The sequence below is a fragment of the Sinohyriopsis cumingii genome, chromosome 6, assembly GCF_028554795.1.
Source record: "Sinohyriopsis cumingii isolate HCF-2022 chromosome 6, ASM2855479v2, whole genome shotgun sequence".
NCBI lineage: Eukaryota > Metazoa > Mollusca > Bivalvia > Unionida > Unionidae > Sinohyriopsis > Sinohyriopsis cumingii.
Genome location: NC_142966.1, coordinates 84,426,708 through 84,444,287, shown reverse-complemented (window position 1 = coordinate 84,444,287; position 17,580 = coordinate 84,426,708). Strand labels below are relative to the sequence as shown.

Sequence of the window (17,580 nt, the reverse complement as noted above, 5' to 3'; positions counted from 1 at the left end):
CAGAATCTGTAAGGAAAGGTAGAAGCAAATAAACGATTTTGATATTTCTTAATATTACTACATTTATAGGCATCACCTTCTGATTTCTTTTCACAATCTCTCTAACTCTCTCATTTCATGACTTATAATAACGTTACAGCTTCTGAAAGTATGGGTTCGAAGTTTATACTAGATCACAAAAAAATCTCTTAAATCTCCATATGAAGGATTGCTCAATACATGTATAATACAGCTCAGTGATCATTGATATTAAAGGATCATACGTAATGTCGTTTCAGCATGTCCCGGTACATTCAACAAGTCAAACATGTTCGATTAACTTAAAATCTCTCCACCTGTCAGATGCAGATATAGCAGTTCACGAAAACATGTTCAGCAGACCCGGAAAAGTCACAAATATTATTTTAAATCACCACAGTCGAATATAGCACTTTAAAGAAATTTAGTAGGTTCTAGTTACAGACATAACCACAGCTGTTCAATGCAATACATATACGACTGTCGTGCACGGTTGTATAGAGATAAACGCTTTGCATATCTACTATAAAACGTGTCCATCTAATCAATATGGGTACTTTGTGTGTGCACTTATCTTCCTGAACAACTTGTCGATGCAATATATTTGGTCTTGGTTTACTGTGTACAAATTTCAACTAGACATTGTATCTTGAATAGCAAACCACTCCAAACTATCAATCGCACAGCCCATTAACCAAATTTTCAAAGGTGCACTGACCTAACTGCAATCCGTCTTCAGTACAATACGTTGGTCTAAAATTTAGTATAATTAAGGAAGATACATCAATCTTGGTTTCGTGGCGTTAAAAGCAGCTGATTCAAAATTTGTACCATTGTTGAACACCTGCACTACAACATTTCTAGCAGCTATAAAACTTCTAGTTTACCATGAAAATGAATCATGTTGGGCTGATGGAAGTTGAAATATGTCTGGCAAGCAAATGAAAAAGCTCGACTACCATTTGCTGCAAGTTATTGGTTTGTGCATATTACTGAATCATCAAACCTAAAAGGTCCCACACTTCTTATGCTTATTATGAGAAGTTTTAATTAGTATCTATAATTTGTTATTCTGAAGAATATAAATTACATTTAAATTTTAAATATTTGTTGAATAATAGTTGAATGCCTTATCAACGTAGATGCTGACGAACAAGTACATTAGGAAATTTAGTATATAAATAGCCCCTTTTGGTCCCAACGTTGATTGCTACCGTGTGGCATTAGAGAAAAGTTCATAATCTAAGCATTAACTATCTACCTTAGTAATTGATGACTTATCCTTTTGCAGAAATACCATAAATATTCGGAAAGATTTTAAAATAACCGTTTAGACTTAATATTAAAAACCGCATCATTTTATTAATTTCAACGTGCACATTTACACCTCATACATGATAAAATGTTCATTTCTAAGAACTTTTGGCAATTAAATTGTACTTATTTTCAACTTCGATTCAGTCTATAGGACGGATATACATTTATACTTGATTTAACAGACAATGATTAGGCTCTATACATAGTAAATATAAATCAATGATTAGGCTCTATACATAGTAAATATAAATAAATGCTATTTTTGTACTGGATTGGTTAACTTCTGTCAATACTCTTTCCATTCACTACATTGCCACCCAACGTCTTTGTGTGCTGCTATGCACTAATATGTTGCATATCTCACCTACAATCATGATCTTTTGAACACCTGGAGTTTATCATTTCATATTTAACCGGCAAACAACGTAAAGATGCTCTAGCAAGCAACGAGTAGAAACCTTACGTATCTTTAGGATGAATATTCATACTTGGTATTTTACAGTTCTGAATCCTATTCAAAATGTATTATTCCTATGGTTTAACATTTAATGTCAGTTTAAAATCTCCACACCTAGCTCATTTCATTAAATGTACCGGCATCTTATTGATCTGTGTAATTAAAGGAACATACGCTATAGCTTTTCAAGCAATCGTTGGTATTGGGAAAACGACTAACATGTTGGATTAGCTATATTCTCCCCAGTAGTATAGTGGTGATATCATCAGAGCATATCCACTTTACCAGCATTAATCACCGAGATTAATTCATATCAGCACGCTGGGATATGGCACGTAACCTTTTCGTAGTTCTTCATTATATAGATCAATAAGACTGTTTAAAAAAATAACTCTCTGAAATTGTATTGTCCTGTGACACGGCCAACCTGTAGGACTGTTTACACTTAAATGCTTTGAATTTTGTAATCAAACATCGCTAGTCCAATCAATGATCATAATATGAATTTGATTTTACCTTTCCTTACAGTTTGCTTTGTATACGGTGTAATCAATCTGGATCATACCCGAATTTTAAACATATATTTGTTTCGTGTCCAAACAAGATATGAAATATAATAAAGCATTATCCATGGACAAAATGATCTAAGTTGCACAGGACCCTGCTAACAATTGTCTTAAATGTAGTTAAGGTTCAACTGGATACAGACTTGGTTGAATTGGTTGTCATGTCTACACAAGAGCAACGACAATGAGCTAAACTACAATTACTATAAATATTTGCTTTTTTGTCTTTTAATTATACCTAATGCAATGAACATTTAACTCTAAACGTTTCGAACTGTGGCATATACATTAGGATCAATTTATATCTCGGACAATCTGAACAAACATATCAGCAAAGGTGCTAGCATCAGAACTATTGTCAGATAAATAAAGATTTCTTAAATGTACCATAATGAATCTGTAATGGATAGGGACACCAAGTCTGTCAATCACGGTCGGATATCAAACCGGGTTCGTCTGTCTCACAGTTAGGTGTACATACCGCAAAATTAAGAGATCAAGACCATCTAGGCTTGTAAGTTGTCTCATATACACATATATTCAGTCCCATCACTTTGACATTCACCTTCGAGCGTACTAAGATTTACCTCTTTGAACAGTCGAACCCATTTTCAATCGTCACCACCAGCTACTCAGAGACGGACGAGACCTCGTACATTACGGAAGGGATACAGTTTAACTGTAACAATCGGGAATCTTAATATGGTTTGTCTGTCTGATCCAGGCGCACAAATGACTGAATTAAAGTCATGGACTGTCTAGGCTGGTTAGTAAATGACTTTATATGCCTGTCCAGAGTCAAGTTTCTTCTTTAGAAATGATTTGATATAAATCTACCCCAACATGTAATCTCAGTGGCTTCCTTTCAAATGTTAGGGTTTAAATTAAATTGAATGTCCTTACATTCTCCGTAAGATTTTACATCAGTTAGCCCATTCCGAATTGTAGCCCACTTCCAACCCGACACAACTAAATCGCAGCCTAATCCCCGCATACCAAACAAGTTTCAAATTATACCTTTCTCCATTCGCAAAAACATTTGTAAATTCGAAATATGGAGTCTTGAACTGTGGGTGCAGTTTTAAAGTTATGCTACTTTTGGCAGGCGAATAAACCTATGTGCATGACGAAGTGCAGTAGTGTCACGCAAACGATTGCGCAGATTCAGAAAAGAAAAGTATACTATAGCAGTACATACATACTGTACACAATACGCAAGATACATGCCCAAAACGGTTAGTATGTTATTATTTAGATATGATAAAAATGAAACCGCGATGACAGCATAGTATCATCATAAAAAAATTTGGGGATTTTTTTGTTGTTGTATGTTTTTCATGTTTCTTATCACACATTGAAAATTAATGAAGTTTGAATAGACGTGGCTTCACCCTAAATATTGGCTTCATTTATCCTGACGGTATTTAATATGTCACCATTTTGACTATCACTCGAAACTACGCAACGTAAACAATCATCACCACCATCAGCAACATCAGCATTATTATTATGTATCAAATGCAAAACATAATTTTTAATATGTAGGAATATATATATATATATATATATATATATATATATATATATATATATATATATATATATATATATATATAGTTATTGACTCAATACATTTTAGTTTTGTTGTCATTGTAAATAATTTTAAATGCGAAATTGAAAAAATAAATATAGAGATGGGTATGAACGTTATTTTCTTCTGTTTTAGTCAACACGATCATTGCACACATATGCAGGTTGCGTCAAATGATTCTACATCATAGCCATTGACTCTGACGCTGACATCATGACTGCAGTGGGTACAAATACGGTCAATATATAACCGCAGGCAATGTTTGGTGAAAGATATTAGTAAAATTTATGGGAAGAAGAAATAAAACAAATTCGAAGGAGGATAATTCAAGATATTCTTTATATACAGATTTTTAGGATGGTCTTCAGATCAGCCCAATCTGATTAGAATCATTTTTATTCCACGGTTAGACATTAAGATATGACAGCGACCAATTAGGGCCATGTTCCGGTAATATATATCATTACTATAATCGCGAATGTTATCAACCAATCAGATTACGCCATATAACTTCGCTTTTAGAGGCTTGGTAGTGTGGATAAGGAGCATGAATATGTACCGAACGATTTGATTCACCTTCAGATATTTGAAGCTGCATTTCCGTTGTGTAATTCAAAGGTCATCAAAACATGGCCCTTAAGAGGTCGTCGTCAGATCTTCGCGTTGGACGGCAGAGGTCTGCTTTTAGGTCAGCCATTTGTGTGGATGTATTAGCATCGTTTCAATACAGGAACAATTATATTGCAAGACAAAAGTGATTTGAACAAATGTCAGTAAGACAATCCGGTCTTGGGAACTAGTTTGTACAAGAAGTATACAACTTAGGATGCCACATTTGAATCATTTATTTAATCTTCTCTGCAAAGGCACATATACAGTCAGTACCAGTAATAAGTACTTTTAGTGGCAGACGCGAGAAGATTTACATTATGTCTAAGTTGAGGTGAATCCGGAAGAACTTTCCAAGTGAAATCCTTCAGATGTACATTTATATATAACTGCAAAAATTCTACTAAAATAAATAAATTACACTTATAATGAATACAAAATTATTTAAAAGCATTCCATAAAGAAAAACATCATTCAGTATTTCCTTCATTAGTTCTATATATCTAAGCTCATTATCTTCGTGTTTCCTTCATATTGTATTTGTGTCACTAGTTTCTTCTGTTTAGTTCTTTGCACGAATTTCATAGCATGTGCATCTACCCTTTAGTGAACCCCATTGTGTAAAACAGCTACACGCACTTAGCCAAACCTTGTTTATTAGTAAGAACAAGCAAGGTCATAACTAGTTCTAGATATGATTCACGAACAGGTCTTCATTACTCTTGACCTTGATATTTAATTCCAAGTATGAATAAGTTCATTCCTTGCATAAAATACCAATATGTGTTAATATTACTGAAAGAAGACTATATGGAAAATCAAGTGTCTTAGTTTTAATAATTGTAACCTTGGCCTTTCATATGACTAGTCCATATTACATTGTAAACCTTTCTAAAATTTCAGCAAGCCCTTGTTTAAACTTAGTGCCATTTCGTGGTACGTAATTAAGGTTATTGCCAATTAATTATTTTCCATCATTATTCAAAGTGACATAACCTTTGACCTTTTGACCCAAATCACTTAGTTACTTCCTTGCCTCAAATTCAGCCACTTACAATATTTTGCCAAAACACGCAATCTACAACTAAACCGCTTGTGCATAAAACGATTTACACTCGCGTAAGGACATTTATGGGATGTGTGACTGGGTCTAAAATTTCCCGCCAGATTTGTCGTGTAACGCACTGTCAAGGGCCATTATATTTAAAGCTTTCAATCACTCATTTGCCTTAAATTAAATATCTTGGTCAGTACACTGGGTATACGTAACAGACTCGCCGATGCCCTTTCTCGCCAACAGGTTTCAAGTTTCTACGCCATGGCTCCCTATGCGGACTCACACCTTCATCGCATTCTGCTTCTTCCATCCTTGCCCAGCTAGAGCGTACGCTTGACCATTTGCTTAAAAACATCCTACACCCAGCTACACAAACCAAGTATAAGCGGGCTTGGACGCTATATAAAGAGTTCACATCTGACAATTTGACCGTGTTCTCTCTATCAGTTTCAATAATCAACATGACCCTTTCACTGCACTTAAAAAATGCATAACGTTAGGCAAAACGGTCTCAGCTATGTAGCCCTTCAATCACTTTTTCAAAAATCGCCATTCCACCGTGTGTGCTAATTCCTCTTTCAGGTCTCGTGGGTTTCACAAACCTAGAAAAATGGGCATCGACCGTGCTTTGCTGGGATATCGTTTAATCAACCCGGACTAATCTGTGTCTACCTGCCTTTTCGACCGCCAGGAGCGTACGAGGTACTCTAACAGTACATTCAGGAAGTAATCGCATCCGTTTGAAAGTTTATTCCCTATCCTCCATACAAGCCGGATATATTCTAACTACCGGGCAGTATGAGGGTGCTCTACTGCCCCGGCAATACAGAATTCATCGGTTTAATTTTGATCAACATTGATCTTTTCTTTGATGCTTGACATTTTTGTTCTTTGCCCCACCTACCTTTTTGTGGCTGCCAGAAATACAGCAAGCTCTTTTTGCCGTATTTCTGTCTATGGCGGTTGCAGCCTCAGTAAATGTCTGTATTATATGCTATGTCTCATTGTTCAATTGCTTAGCACGTTTACGCTTTAGACTTTGTCCACATTGTTATTTTATGCTGTAAATACATAGCAAATATTTGGTTCACTAATATCATTTATGTTCAATACAAAGTCACGAAAGTGGCCAGCATCAAACACAGCATCAAACACAACGTTTGTCTATGTTTTAATTATGTACCCATTTACTTTGACTTTTTAATATTTACACGACTGACCTAGGGTATTCTGTCCTTTCACTCTCTATCTTCGTCTTGACGCTATCGATCTCGGAAAGAGTACACTGGTGCATGTCAATTTCATTTTACAACCACGTAAAACAAGTTTATAATACAAACCATCGTTCTCATTCACTTTCGTTCTGCCAATAACTTGCACCCCTCTTCTACCTGTGCATGAACACATCACATAAAACAGTATGGTCTATCAAATCACTTAGATACTTTCTTGCCTAAAATTCAGCCACTTACAACATTTTGCCAAAACGCGCAATCTAGAACTAAACCGCTTGTGCATAAATCAGTATGGTTTATTAACTTACCGTGTGCAAACGAACAACACTATATATCAACATTTATATAGGTTTCAATCTTAAGTCATTTGCAAACTTTGGTAAGGGTAAATTTTCAAAAGCACTAGGATTGTGCATAAACTATTTTGCTTCTTTCAGTGTCAGTAACGTTTATCTGTTCACACTAAATTATATTCCAAGGTAAATTCGGCCTGAAGTATAGTTCCTGCTATCCTTACATTGACGTTAGACCCCAAAATCAATAAATATAAGAAGTAAATTAATCACATTATAATCCGACTACTTACTCAGTTTTATTCTTTCAAGTATGTGCTTTCCTACCTTTAGTTAGGAAAGAGAAATCTGTATTAATGCACACAAGCTTCAGAAGAACAAAACTGGTAAATAGCTTATGTTCCAGTGGAACATCTCTTACTTCAACGTGTTATTCACTTTAGCTAGACAATGCTTCTGAACATGCACCAAAAATAAAATCTAATTGTTCCTAGTGAACAACGTATATTCAATATTGTGGGGGAACACGCTATTATTTCCGTTCGATCGAAGTAATGTATCAGATGCAATCCAACCCCCTCGAGAGCCCACTACTATATAATGTTTCCAAAACGGTTCCGTCCACGTTACAAAAATCATATTGGATTAAATTTCGCTGCCTAAAGACTTTTCTGATCATTGCCCTTGATTTTGGAATCAGAAGATTGGACTGATATAAACTACCAGATCAATGGTATTTAAAATATACTCTAGCGAAATAAGGCAACTGAATATACAAAATCGAATCTTTTGTTATTTTGTAATATAAAGTTACTTAATTACCATATTAGTAATATGTTTCTTTCTATGCTATAATTAAAACGTTTAAGATAAACAAACGTACATATTCAAATATCTTCATTGCCGAATTAGTCTGAAGTATTAAAATACCGAATACGTACGTAAACATGACATTGCAATATCGGTAAAGGGACAGTTTTCCGTAGTGTTGACTTCAAAGATGCAAAATGGGGATCTGCCATTGCACTTTGTCGACAGGAACACGTATGAGCCAGACTGCTGATTAAAAGCGGTATTCCTGATTACTCTTCCATATACTTGCCTGTAAGAAAGAAAGAAGTGTTATCACTCTCGATTTCGAAATAAAAATCGCATTCAAGTATGTACTTTCAAACTGATATATATATATATATATATATATATATATATATATATATATATATATATATATATATATATATATATATAAGCATGTATGTATGCATGTACGGTTTTGCCAGACATTTGAATGCAAAGTGCATGCATCAATATATCAATGCAAAAAAGTAAATCAAGTTGATGTCAATTTAGTACCAAGGAGTACATGAAAGCAACGGACAATTAAGCTAGGTACAGCTGGATTCGTAGCTATTACGCCTTTCAAAAACCATATGTATATATATATATATATATATATATATATATATATATATATATATATATATATATATATATATATATATGTGTGTGTGTGTGTGTGTGTGTGTGTGTGTGTGTAAGTTATTCGGTTATCGTTTAGTTCTATATTTCGTAATAAGACTCATTTTTGGAAGATTTGTCATTATTTTCTACTATATTGTAATCAAAGTATCATGCTATTTTATCAAAGGTCTTTGAATGCGTTTTAAATGTGTCTGTAAGTTTCACAAGTTTCTGCCCATGAACTTGCAATCTTTAATATGTAATCTCAGACACCAAAACATACGCAATACGTGTCTCTAAACCTTAAAATCACTTGTACACATATTATCTAATATCCTTTCATTTTTAATACGAATGTTGAAAATATCTTTCGTCGTCAGACCTAATCGGGGCTCTACCTTATCCTTTCATTACAGCAATATTCGAGTTAAGATATTGTTACATCTATGCTGATGTTTTCATATTAGTCTAAATCTTTGAGCCCTTTACAAATATTACCGTGTAGAATTGTTTATGCTTTGTGTTATGTAAATCTAGTTTGTATTTTGTGATTGACCTTTGTCCATATTTAAATTAGTGGTTGGGACTGCCTAATGTCTATTTTTAAAGAATATAAAACATATCTTAGTTTTTCTATGATTGTAGACTATATATTATGTTAACTATCATTTGTAGGTAAACATGTTTACGTGGCCTTTTGACCTTATAAATTTATAGAAGTGATATTTTTATGAATTTGACTGGAAAATGACCATCATCTTTGTTCTGTTATAGTGTCTTCCTGTGTAATAATAAACATTGTATATGTTATAATTATCCCTTCAATATCTAAACATCATTCTAGTTAGAATCAAATTAAGTTGTTTTTGTTCATATTTGAGATGATTTTTGTCTTTAAATTATCATTTGCGTTATAAAGTGCTCAATAATATGGTCAAACCTAATCATTATTTTGGGATTATTGTGAATTCATTCAATGACATTTTTGATTATGTCATTATACTAAATCAAGACTGGTAGCACATCAGTAATACTCCATGTTATTGGTACATTAGCACATTCAACATTGGAAATACATCTGAATACCACTGAAATTCATTCGGAATAATCAATACTTCTCGAATTGTGATGCAACTGTAAGGACTATTTCACAATATCATATGTCCTATTTTAAATTTTCGTATGCTATTATATGGAAATAAATATCTGTTCAGCGTTATTAAACTTGTTGGCTGTCGTTATTTTCTGTTCTTTGTTTACGGTGGTATAGTCCAAGCCGTTTGTAATGCTTTTTTGTTAAAAGCATAGTACAAGTCGTACGCAGAGCGAACCTGAATGGTCACTTGACTTGAAGCACATTTGAATACATTATCGTCTAGTTGATGATAAAAGTCATTGCATGATTTTATTTTAATTATGACTAAAGATCATTTTAATATAGTCTTCATAATCATGTTGACAAAACAACATTTAAAATGAAATATTCATATCGGTCATTGATATCTATATTACAGGAAGGTCTGTTTATATACGAACGAGATGAACGTATTTTAGTCTCAAATAAAAAAGTTATTTAACCATTCCAGAGAAATATGAATTAAAAATACAAGAAGACCTTAGCTTTAATGACATACCATTCTTTATTACTTGAAATAAACTGACAAAACAGTGTAGCTTCCTTGTCCGTCCATATATCAGTACAAACTCTATACAATCTGCCATCAACCCTGCTCTTTATTTTCAGTATTCCCTCCATGTTATGGCTACCTCCAACTAGAACAGCATTCAGATATCCTAAACCAAACGAAAATTGTATTCAATCATTGATGATTGTTGTCATTCATTAATTACGTGTGTGTGTCTGTGTGTGGTTTGGATTTTTAACGTAGCTTTTAACAATTTGTCCATCATATCGCTACGATGTCTACAATGGGGCGGTTGATAGTGATGTCTAGCACTGGGGCATCATGATGCAAACACGTGACATTATGTCCCACCCAGTCATGTTATCCTGACACCAGGCAGACCAGTCCTAACATTAACTTCTTAATGCTGAGCGCCAAGCGAGGCATTTGCTTGTACCATTTTGTATAAATATTTGTTATGACTAGACTAGGGTTCGAACCCACGACCAACCGTATCCGAGGCGGATGCTCTAACCACTTAGGCCACCGAAGCAAGAATTACGTAAATCGATATTTCTATCCAGCCACAAAATTTGCTGCATATTATTCAATTTCTATATCCTAAGGATATATATATATATATATATATATATATATATATATATATATATAGAGAGAGAGAGAGAGAGAGAGAGAGAGAGAGAGAGAGAGAGAGATGGATAGATAGATAGATAGAGCATCCATTTGTTTTTATTAATTTCGGCACATGATTGTATCTATATTGTATAAAACATTTGGCAAGGATAGTTACGGTGGGTTCCCTTGCTAAGATATTGTATGGTGAAATGTCGCTTGGTGAGTAGGGAAAAATAAGTTATAGGGCTTGTAATTGAGCAAAAAAATATTTGCTAGTTAAACATATTTTGCTTGAGAAAACAAAATGGTTTCTTCTTTAAATACGTTACCCAATCATAATACCTTAGGCGAATATGTAAGAGTTGGATGGAGGTACATAGCCCTTACCCCGGAGATACCATCTCCGGTCCTCTAGTATATGCAAGACAGCTTCTACGTAATCCGACAGGGGAGACTGTAAACGTTCCCCCTGACCAAAAGTCCAGCTGAATTCGTGAAGCCTCGTCGAAGAAGCTGTCAATCGATTTGGAAGGATAACCCGATGACCAGCGGATATATGTCCTACCTGATCAAATTGGTCCCTTTAAATGGCAGATCTCAGAGACCAAAACTAGAAAATGTGGGATCCTATCGCCGTACCATATCCTGAATGATATCGGTTAGCTAACAATTCAGGTCGAATGCTAGAATGGTGGCAACGGCACTAACATTGAGAGCCGAAATGAGTAACACATTAATTGGGCTGTGATTATTTCTCTATATGCTGAGCGAATAACACATTTAATACAATATAAGATTGTCTTTGTTGATATATCATCCTATCCTGTCTTGAGAAGTAGAAAGAGGCGTGCTCTCTCTCTCGACACAACGGCCCTGTTCTATTAAGGTATCACTTAAAGCCTTAAACTGGGTCTTTTAATGACTTTCAGCTGAACTGTCCAGATGAGACAAATGTTTCATGATGAAAATCTGGTTACCCATGGAAGGAATACTGTTTCTGGCAATGAAACAGAATGCCGATATGAGTATGACTAACCCGTCTTGTCTGAACTACATGTAATTTGGGTCTGCTGATAGGACATAGAGTTCGCCATATCCGCCTGCAGTCGGTAACTCGGTGAGGACGTTGGTCTTGTAGGAAAGGCCCGCCAGATATGCCCTTGAAATTGGTTCAAACGGTGTTCTTTTCAGCCAGGTTAATATCCAAGATAGGTTCCGCTTTGGATAGATGGTTAATGTTGTTTTCGGCCGTGTATAATCAAAGTTTTCAAGGAAGTCGTCTAAAGTCGTTTTTGTCAGATATCCTCTCCTCCATGATGACAAAATTTGTCAGCGATCGCGGAGCGGTAATATTTTCTTACACTCGGTGCTAAATTTCCCACTTCGAACAGCCAGATGAGAAAACTAGATATTTGCAGTATAGGTACTTGGAGAAAAAGGATTTGTTCGTGTGTGCACCACTGAAGGGAAATGTGTCATTTGCCTTCATATACCTTCGGAGCTGATGACCTTAAAACCTGAGTGATCCTCTCCATGACTGGTTGCGCGTTTAAGTCTGAGTACCTGTTTAGCATAATCCTGACATGCATGTTCAGTAGCTCTGAGCAGGGACAAAATAACTGCCGTCAAGATTGTTTCAATAGATGAGGTTAAATCTGACTTTTCCGAGTTGTTTCCAAGCTTAGTTTTGATGCGATCGATGATCCACGATCTATCGCATCTCAGTGCTGCAAATGAGGCTAAGGCTACAGATCGAGAGACCATTCCGTTTGTATTAGTTGATTATTTCTTGACAACGAATAGGCCAGTACGTTTAGGAATCACGTGATTTGGCGAACGAGTATGGAGATTTGTTGTTGACAAGTCTTACACCATGAATAAAAGGTCTGGAGAAACGGTTCCTCCTTATCTTTTATATAAGTGACGACTGTAGAGTTGTCGAACACAATGAGGGCTCCCTTGTCAGTTAAATAGTCCTGTCACCTGTGAGATAAATTCATAATTTTATTAAACTCCAGAAGAGTGACATGCAGATGGCTCTCCTGGGGAGACCAAGCGCCGCTGGTTTCCTGCAAGGATGGTATTGGGTGGGCTACACAGCCTTCAGTACTGGCATCGGTACAGATAGTAATCTCGGTCGGATGTACTTGCAGATGTATAACCTCGTGAGGCAAGTTGGTTTGAACCACAGCTTCAGATGGTCTATCAGTTGTGTGCAGATTATGTGAGGTTGGTCCAGTGGGGAAACTTTGGGGGTCCATTTGGACAGAAGAAGCATTTCCGAGGGGCGGATAGAGATGCAACCTAGGAAGAGGAGATCAGTTGCCACGTTGAGAAAGCTCAGTATGCCCACTTTTGCTAAACGTTGTATCTGGGAGGAATAGATTCGTGAAGTAGTAGTAGTTCTGCTAAAGCATTATAATTAGGTAACGTATCTAAAAAAGAAATGAGCAATAAATCTGTGTATATTTCTGATTTCATGTTCTTATCTTATATGGTCTGGTCTTAATATCTCTCTGCACATGTGTTTAATTTATCTTTGGATAGTGATATTTGTTCGAATTATTTATTGGAATTATACAGTGCTCATTGGACTAAAATATGTTAATGGGACTATTGTAAATGTAATTTTTTGGAGTTCAGTACAATGTCATTGTGATATACTAGGATTATTTGCAGACCTGTATATTCGAGATCAAGAATTTATTCCGATCATTCCAATATTATGATTGTGTCAAACATTATTGGAATATTTTGAAATGGATTTCATTTTCTAAATTTGCTATCAAATTAGTTGCTAAGTTTTACTAAACTTGCTGGTTTTACTTCCTTCTGTTACTTAGTTATAATCATAGTATCGTTAAACTTGAATACATGTTCCCACGTAACTAAAGTCACTTTACTTAACCACCTGACTTAATTATTCAATCAAACATTACCCAAAACTCGTAACAATGCATTATTGAAATAAATTGAAATTAAAGCTTTCATCGAATTTTTTGATAACTCTTTATAATAATTTTATTTAAAAACATGAACCAAAATCTTTAACACACCATACATACCTACATAGCACCTGGAAAAGAAAATGTCGTCTCTTAAAAAATAGAAATTTGCAACAACAACTATGCATGGAGTTCCTGGACAACGATCATGAGTTAAAACTACTAAGCAAGCAAGTTAATTTTAGTAGTGAAGTCTTAAATGACACGGTTAGTGTTACAATTAATTGTAATCAGAATTACCGCAGAAGAACAATTTTGACATAATTATGAAGCCATTCTAGGCATGAATACGAAACCTAAGTCAGCGGAAGTGTGTTTAAAAGTTTGAGTGCCACCTGCGATTTACGAATGGCTGAATCAATATTTTTATATTCCTTAAACTGAGTGTATTGCCTGGATAGTTAGTAAGGATGATGAGATTAGATCTAATTTGAACAAGTTTCAAAAACATCAACAAAATCATCAACAAAAAAATATAAAAGTAGATGCGGATGCAAAAGACTAAAACCTTACTGGGAATACTTAAACATACGAAGATCCATTAAGGACTCAAGTTATGACAACGTTAAATCATTGTCAGATACATTACAGAAAAAATATTTAAGGCGAATAATGAGGCATTACAACTCAACTGGTCATAGTTTAAGTCTACAAGACTTGAAAAATAAAAATAAAGTGTTAGCGTTTACAAAAAAATAATAAGCAAGTACTTAAAACTTAAAATTGTCAAAACGCATACCCTTTTAAGGTGCAGCGATCAAAATAATCTGGACTAAATATAACATTAACACAAATGTGTTGGTGCTTTTAGACTTTAATGTTGTTTCAGATACAAACTATCTTCTTGGAATTAGCGTATTAGTACATGCCAGCCAACGCATGGTGTTTTAGTGAGGAAGTTTTTCACTGAGTCGATGTACAAAGTATTTCAAGATGGTAGAGTCAAATATGCCAGCGATATTAAAAACGTTTAGGGCTCATGCACACATACTTTATCGGTCAAACAAAATAATAACGAAATAACAATCTGACAAAATAATACATGAACCCGTCCCATCCATACAAACGTGAATGCGTTTGTCCATACAATCATATACACATGCACACATATATAACTGTACACACACAGACACACATACATGTAAACATACATACCTACCTAGCTACCTACCTACCTACCTACCTACCTGCATGCACGCACGCACACATACATACATACATACATACATACATACATACATACATACATGCATGCATGCATACATACATACATACATACATACATACATACATACATACATTTACCTGTACAGTTGAGGAAAAGTGCATCATTATTGTTGCAAAGACTATTTGTTCCTTTCCTGCATTCTGCTATATCGGATTCTTTTCCATGTAGACATTTTACGGTGACATTAGAAATCGGCATAAAAGTCGGTAGATTGTACTGCCTTGGGTCCCTGGAACGCCATGAAAGTATTAACAAAAGCTTTAAACTAATATGGTCATAGAGGTGGATTTGTGCTTACTTCCATTTCGCAATCACAGAGAAACATAAGAAACATTAATTAGAATATCAACATTATAAATTGAAACATCTTGAAGGGCATAGACAGAGCACTGGTGCAATCTGTATAAAAGGTACAAGGGCACGGCAGCTCTACGAATGGCGTTGACAACACCACTGAATACTATTTTTTTGAGCACCAAGATGGCGGCCATTGAACTATTTTCAAAAGGCATCACTGCCTCCATTTAAATCGCACTCGAGTTTATAACTTTAAGTTGTGGTCTGATTTACACAGCATAAACCTTTATCGACCGGCGATTGTCCATGAAAATAAACAAAAAACACGATGAAATCCGCATTTCGGCCTATCAAAGTTAATCATTATCATATACTGCATAGCTATTCTGAGCCATTTCATAAGAGTTTTTCTATCATATCCTGAACGAAATCGGCAAAGTTGCACAACATTCAGAAATGAAATGCCGGATGGATCGCACAAGGCATACACTTCGGTTGTAATTACTAAGTGGCAAAAAGCAAACTTGCAGCTTGAAGAAGGACCGACGATCGCTACGAGATAATGAAAACTCATGCTTGAAATTTAGAATAAGCTGTGTTGTCTGTGAAAATGACAAAAAGATAGAACCGACGGAACAAATGCTTCCTGACACGATGTATATTCTCAGCGCGCCACCAACGTACGATGCAATGTTTCAGTAACAAGACCGCACCACCAATATAGGCCGGCCTAACAGACTAATATTTTTCTAGCCCTTCCTTTAAATATTGATTTTTTTTAAAGAAGTTGCAATGTACCTGCTGGAATGTATACATAATTACGACGCGCATGATAACAAACTATATGCAAAACTGAATTGGTAAGAGTTTGCCGTTCAACCAAGACTAAACCAACGACGATTCTTTTATAAACTGAATATGCGCGTAATAGATGTATACAATTACTTAATAGCACTTTTTAAAAAAAAATTATCTGTAGGCTTTCATCTACTTGCCATACAGAGTTAGCATGTAACCTTTCTTTAAAAGGTTTGACTTTATGACCTTATTTACAGCCTTGTTACTTTTCAAAATACGCTTCGTAACACCACCATCTGCAAGCCACTAATCACATTTTCTCATATTAATACAAACAGATTGTCATATGAATGTATGATTTCGTCATGACAGCCCATAAACCGATGTCCGGGGCAACATAATGCCGATAAGTGGATGAGTTACCAATAAAAACGTCGTGACAGAGGCATTTCTAACCACGCTGGATATTCTCAAAATTTACGGAGTTGTCGGTACCATATTTCTTATTTTTTCAGTAGACACCGCCAAAAGTGGTGTGGCCTTTATGAGTAACCAGGTAGTTTGGAACGAACATAAAACTCAAGAATTCGATGTAGGGCAATGTGGGACACGTGTCCAATTTCGCTATGAATTTGGCAGCTCGAGCATGACATAGGTGCAGCTCATAAGGATACACCAACAGCTATTTACGCTGTATAAAGGAGTAACATTCATAACGATATGATTATATACGAATATATGGCAAGTTAGAAAACTTTACTAACAAAAGTCTACATAACAGACAGTACCTAATTGATACAGCATCTGGAAAATTACAAGCGAGTCAAACAAAACTCTGAAAAAAAGTAAGTTTGGGGACAGCTAGCAATGCTGACAAAGAACATAAAATATGGTTAACAATACATACAGGCATAATTTGAAACAACACCTGTTTATGCCATTTGAAAACTGCCCGTTTTCCTTTTTTCCCTATACCCACCCAGGTCCTTTGCGAAACCATGGCGCATTCGAATTTTTGTATGCTCCACGATGTACTGATGGCCTAATGCCTCAGTCGCGAAAATTAGAATGGTGGTCTTGTCACGTCGTAAAGCTATATAAACTTGACATTGATATGGGCATAGACATCATTATAATCATATAGTGATAGATGTTCTACAACACTAAATTCACCATAAGAATAGTTTACTTCTCGATACTGCGTTACACCAACCGGGCTGTCTGCTAAGTAGCGTTGTACTTGTATAAGAGACCGCTCTGGTGGCCTAGTCTTTAGAGCGTTCCTCTCGGATGCGGGAGGTCGTCGGTTCGATCCCCGGCAGAGACATACCAACGAATTACAAAAATGTCTCTAACAGCTGCCTTGCTTGGCGCTCAGCATTATAAG

General features: G+C 35.5%; 1 protein-coding gene across 1 annotated transcript in view; it reads right to left on the bottom strand.

The window, feature by feature from the left end:
- Nucleotides 1–8,064: 8,064 nt before the first annotated feature.
- The window catches only part of LOC149797355 (scavenger receptor cysteine-rich domain-containing group B protein-like), a 49,710-nt gene continuing 40,194 nt past the window's right edge, over nt 8,065–17,580 (bottom strand). The window contains exons 12-14 of the mRNA XM_089960749.1: nt 15,176–15,327; nt 10,239–10,398; nt 8,065–8,245 (exon numbers count right to left, since the gene is read on the bottom strand). Coding sequence (XP_089816875.1) covers nt 8,065–8,245; nt 10,239–10,398; nt 15,176–15,327 — 493 coding nt within the window. The remainder of the gene's footprint in view (nt 8,246–10,238; nt 10,399–15,175; nt 15,328–17,580) is intronic.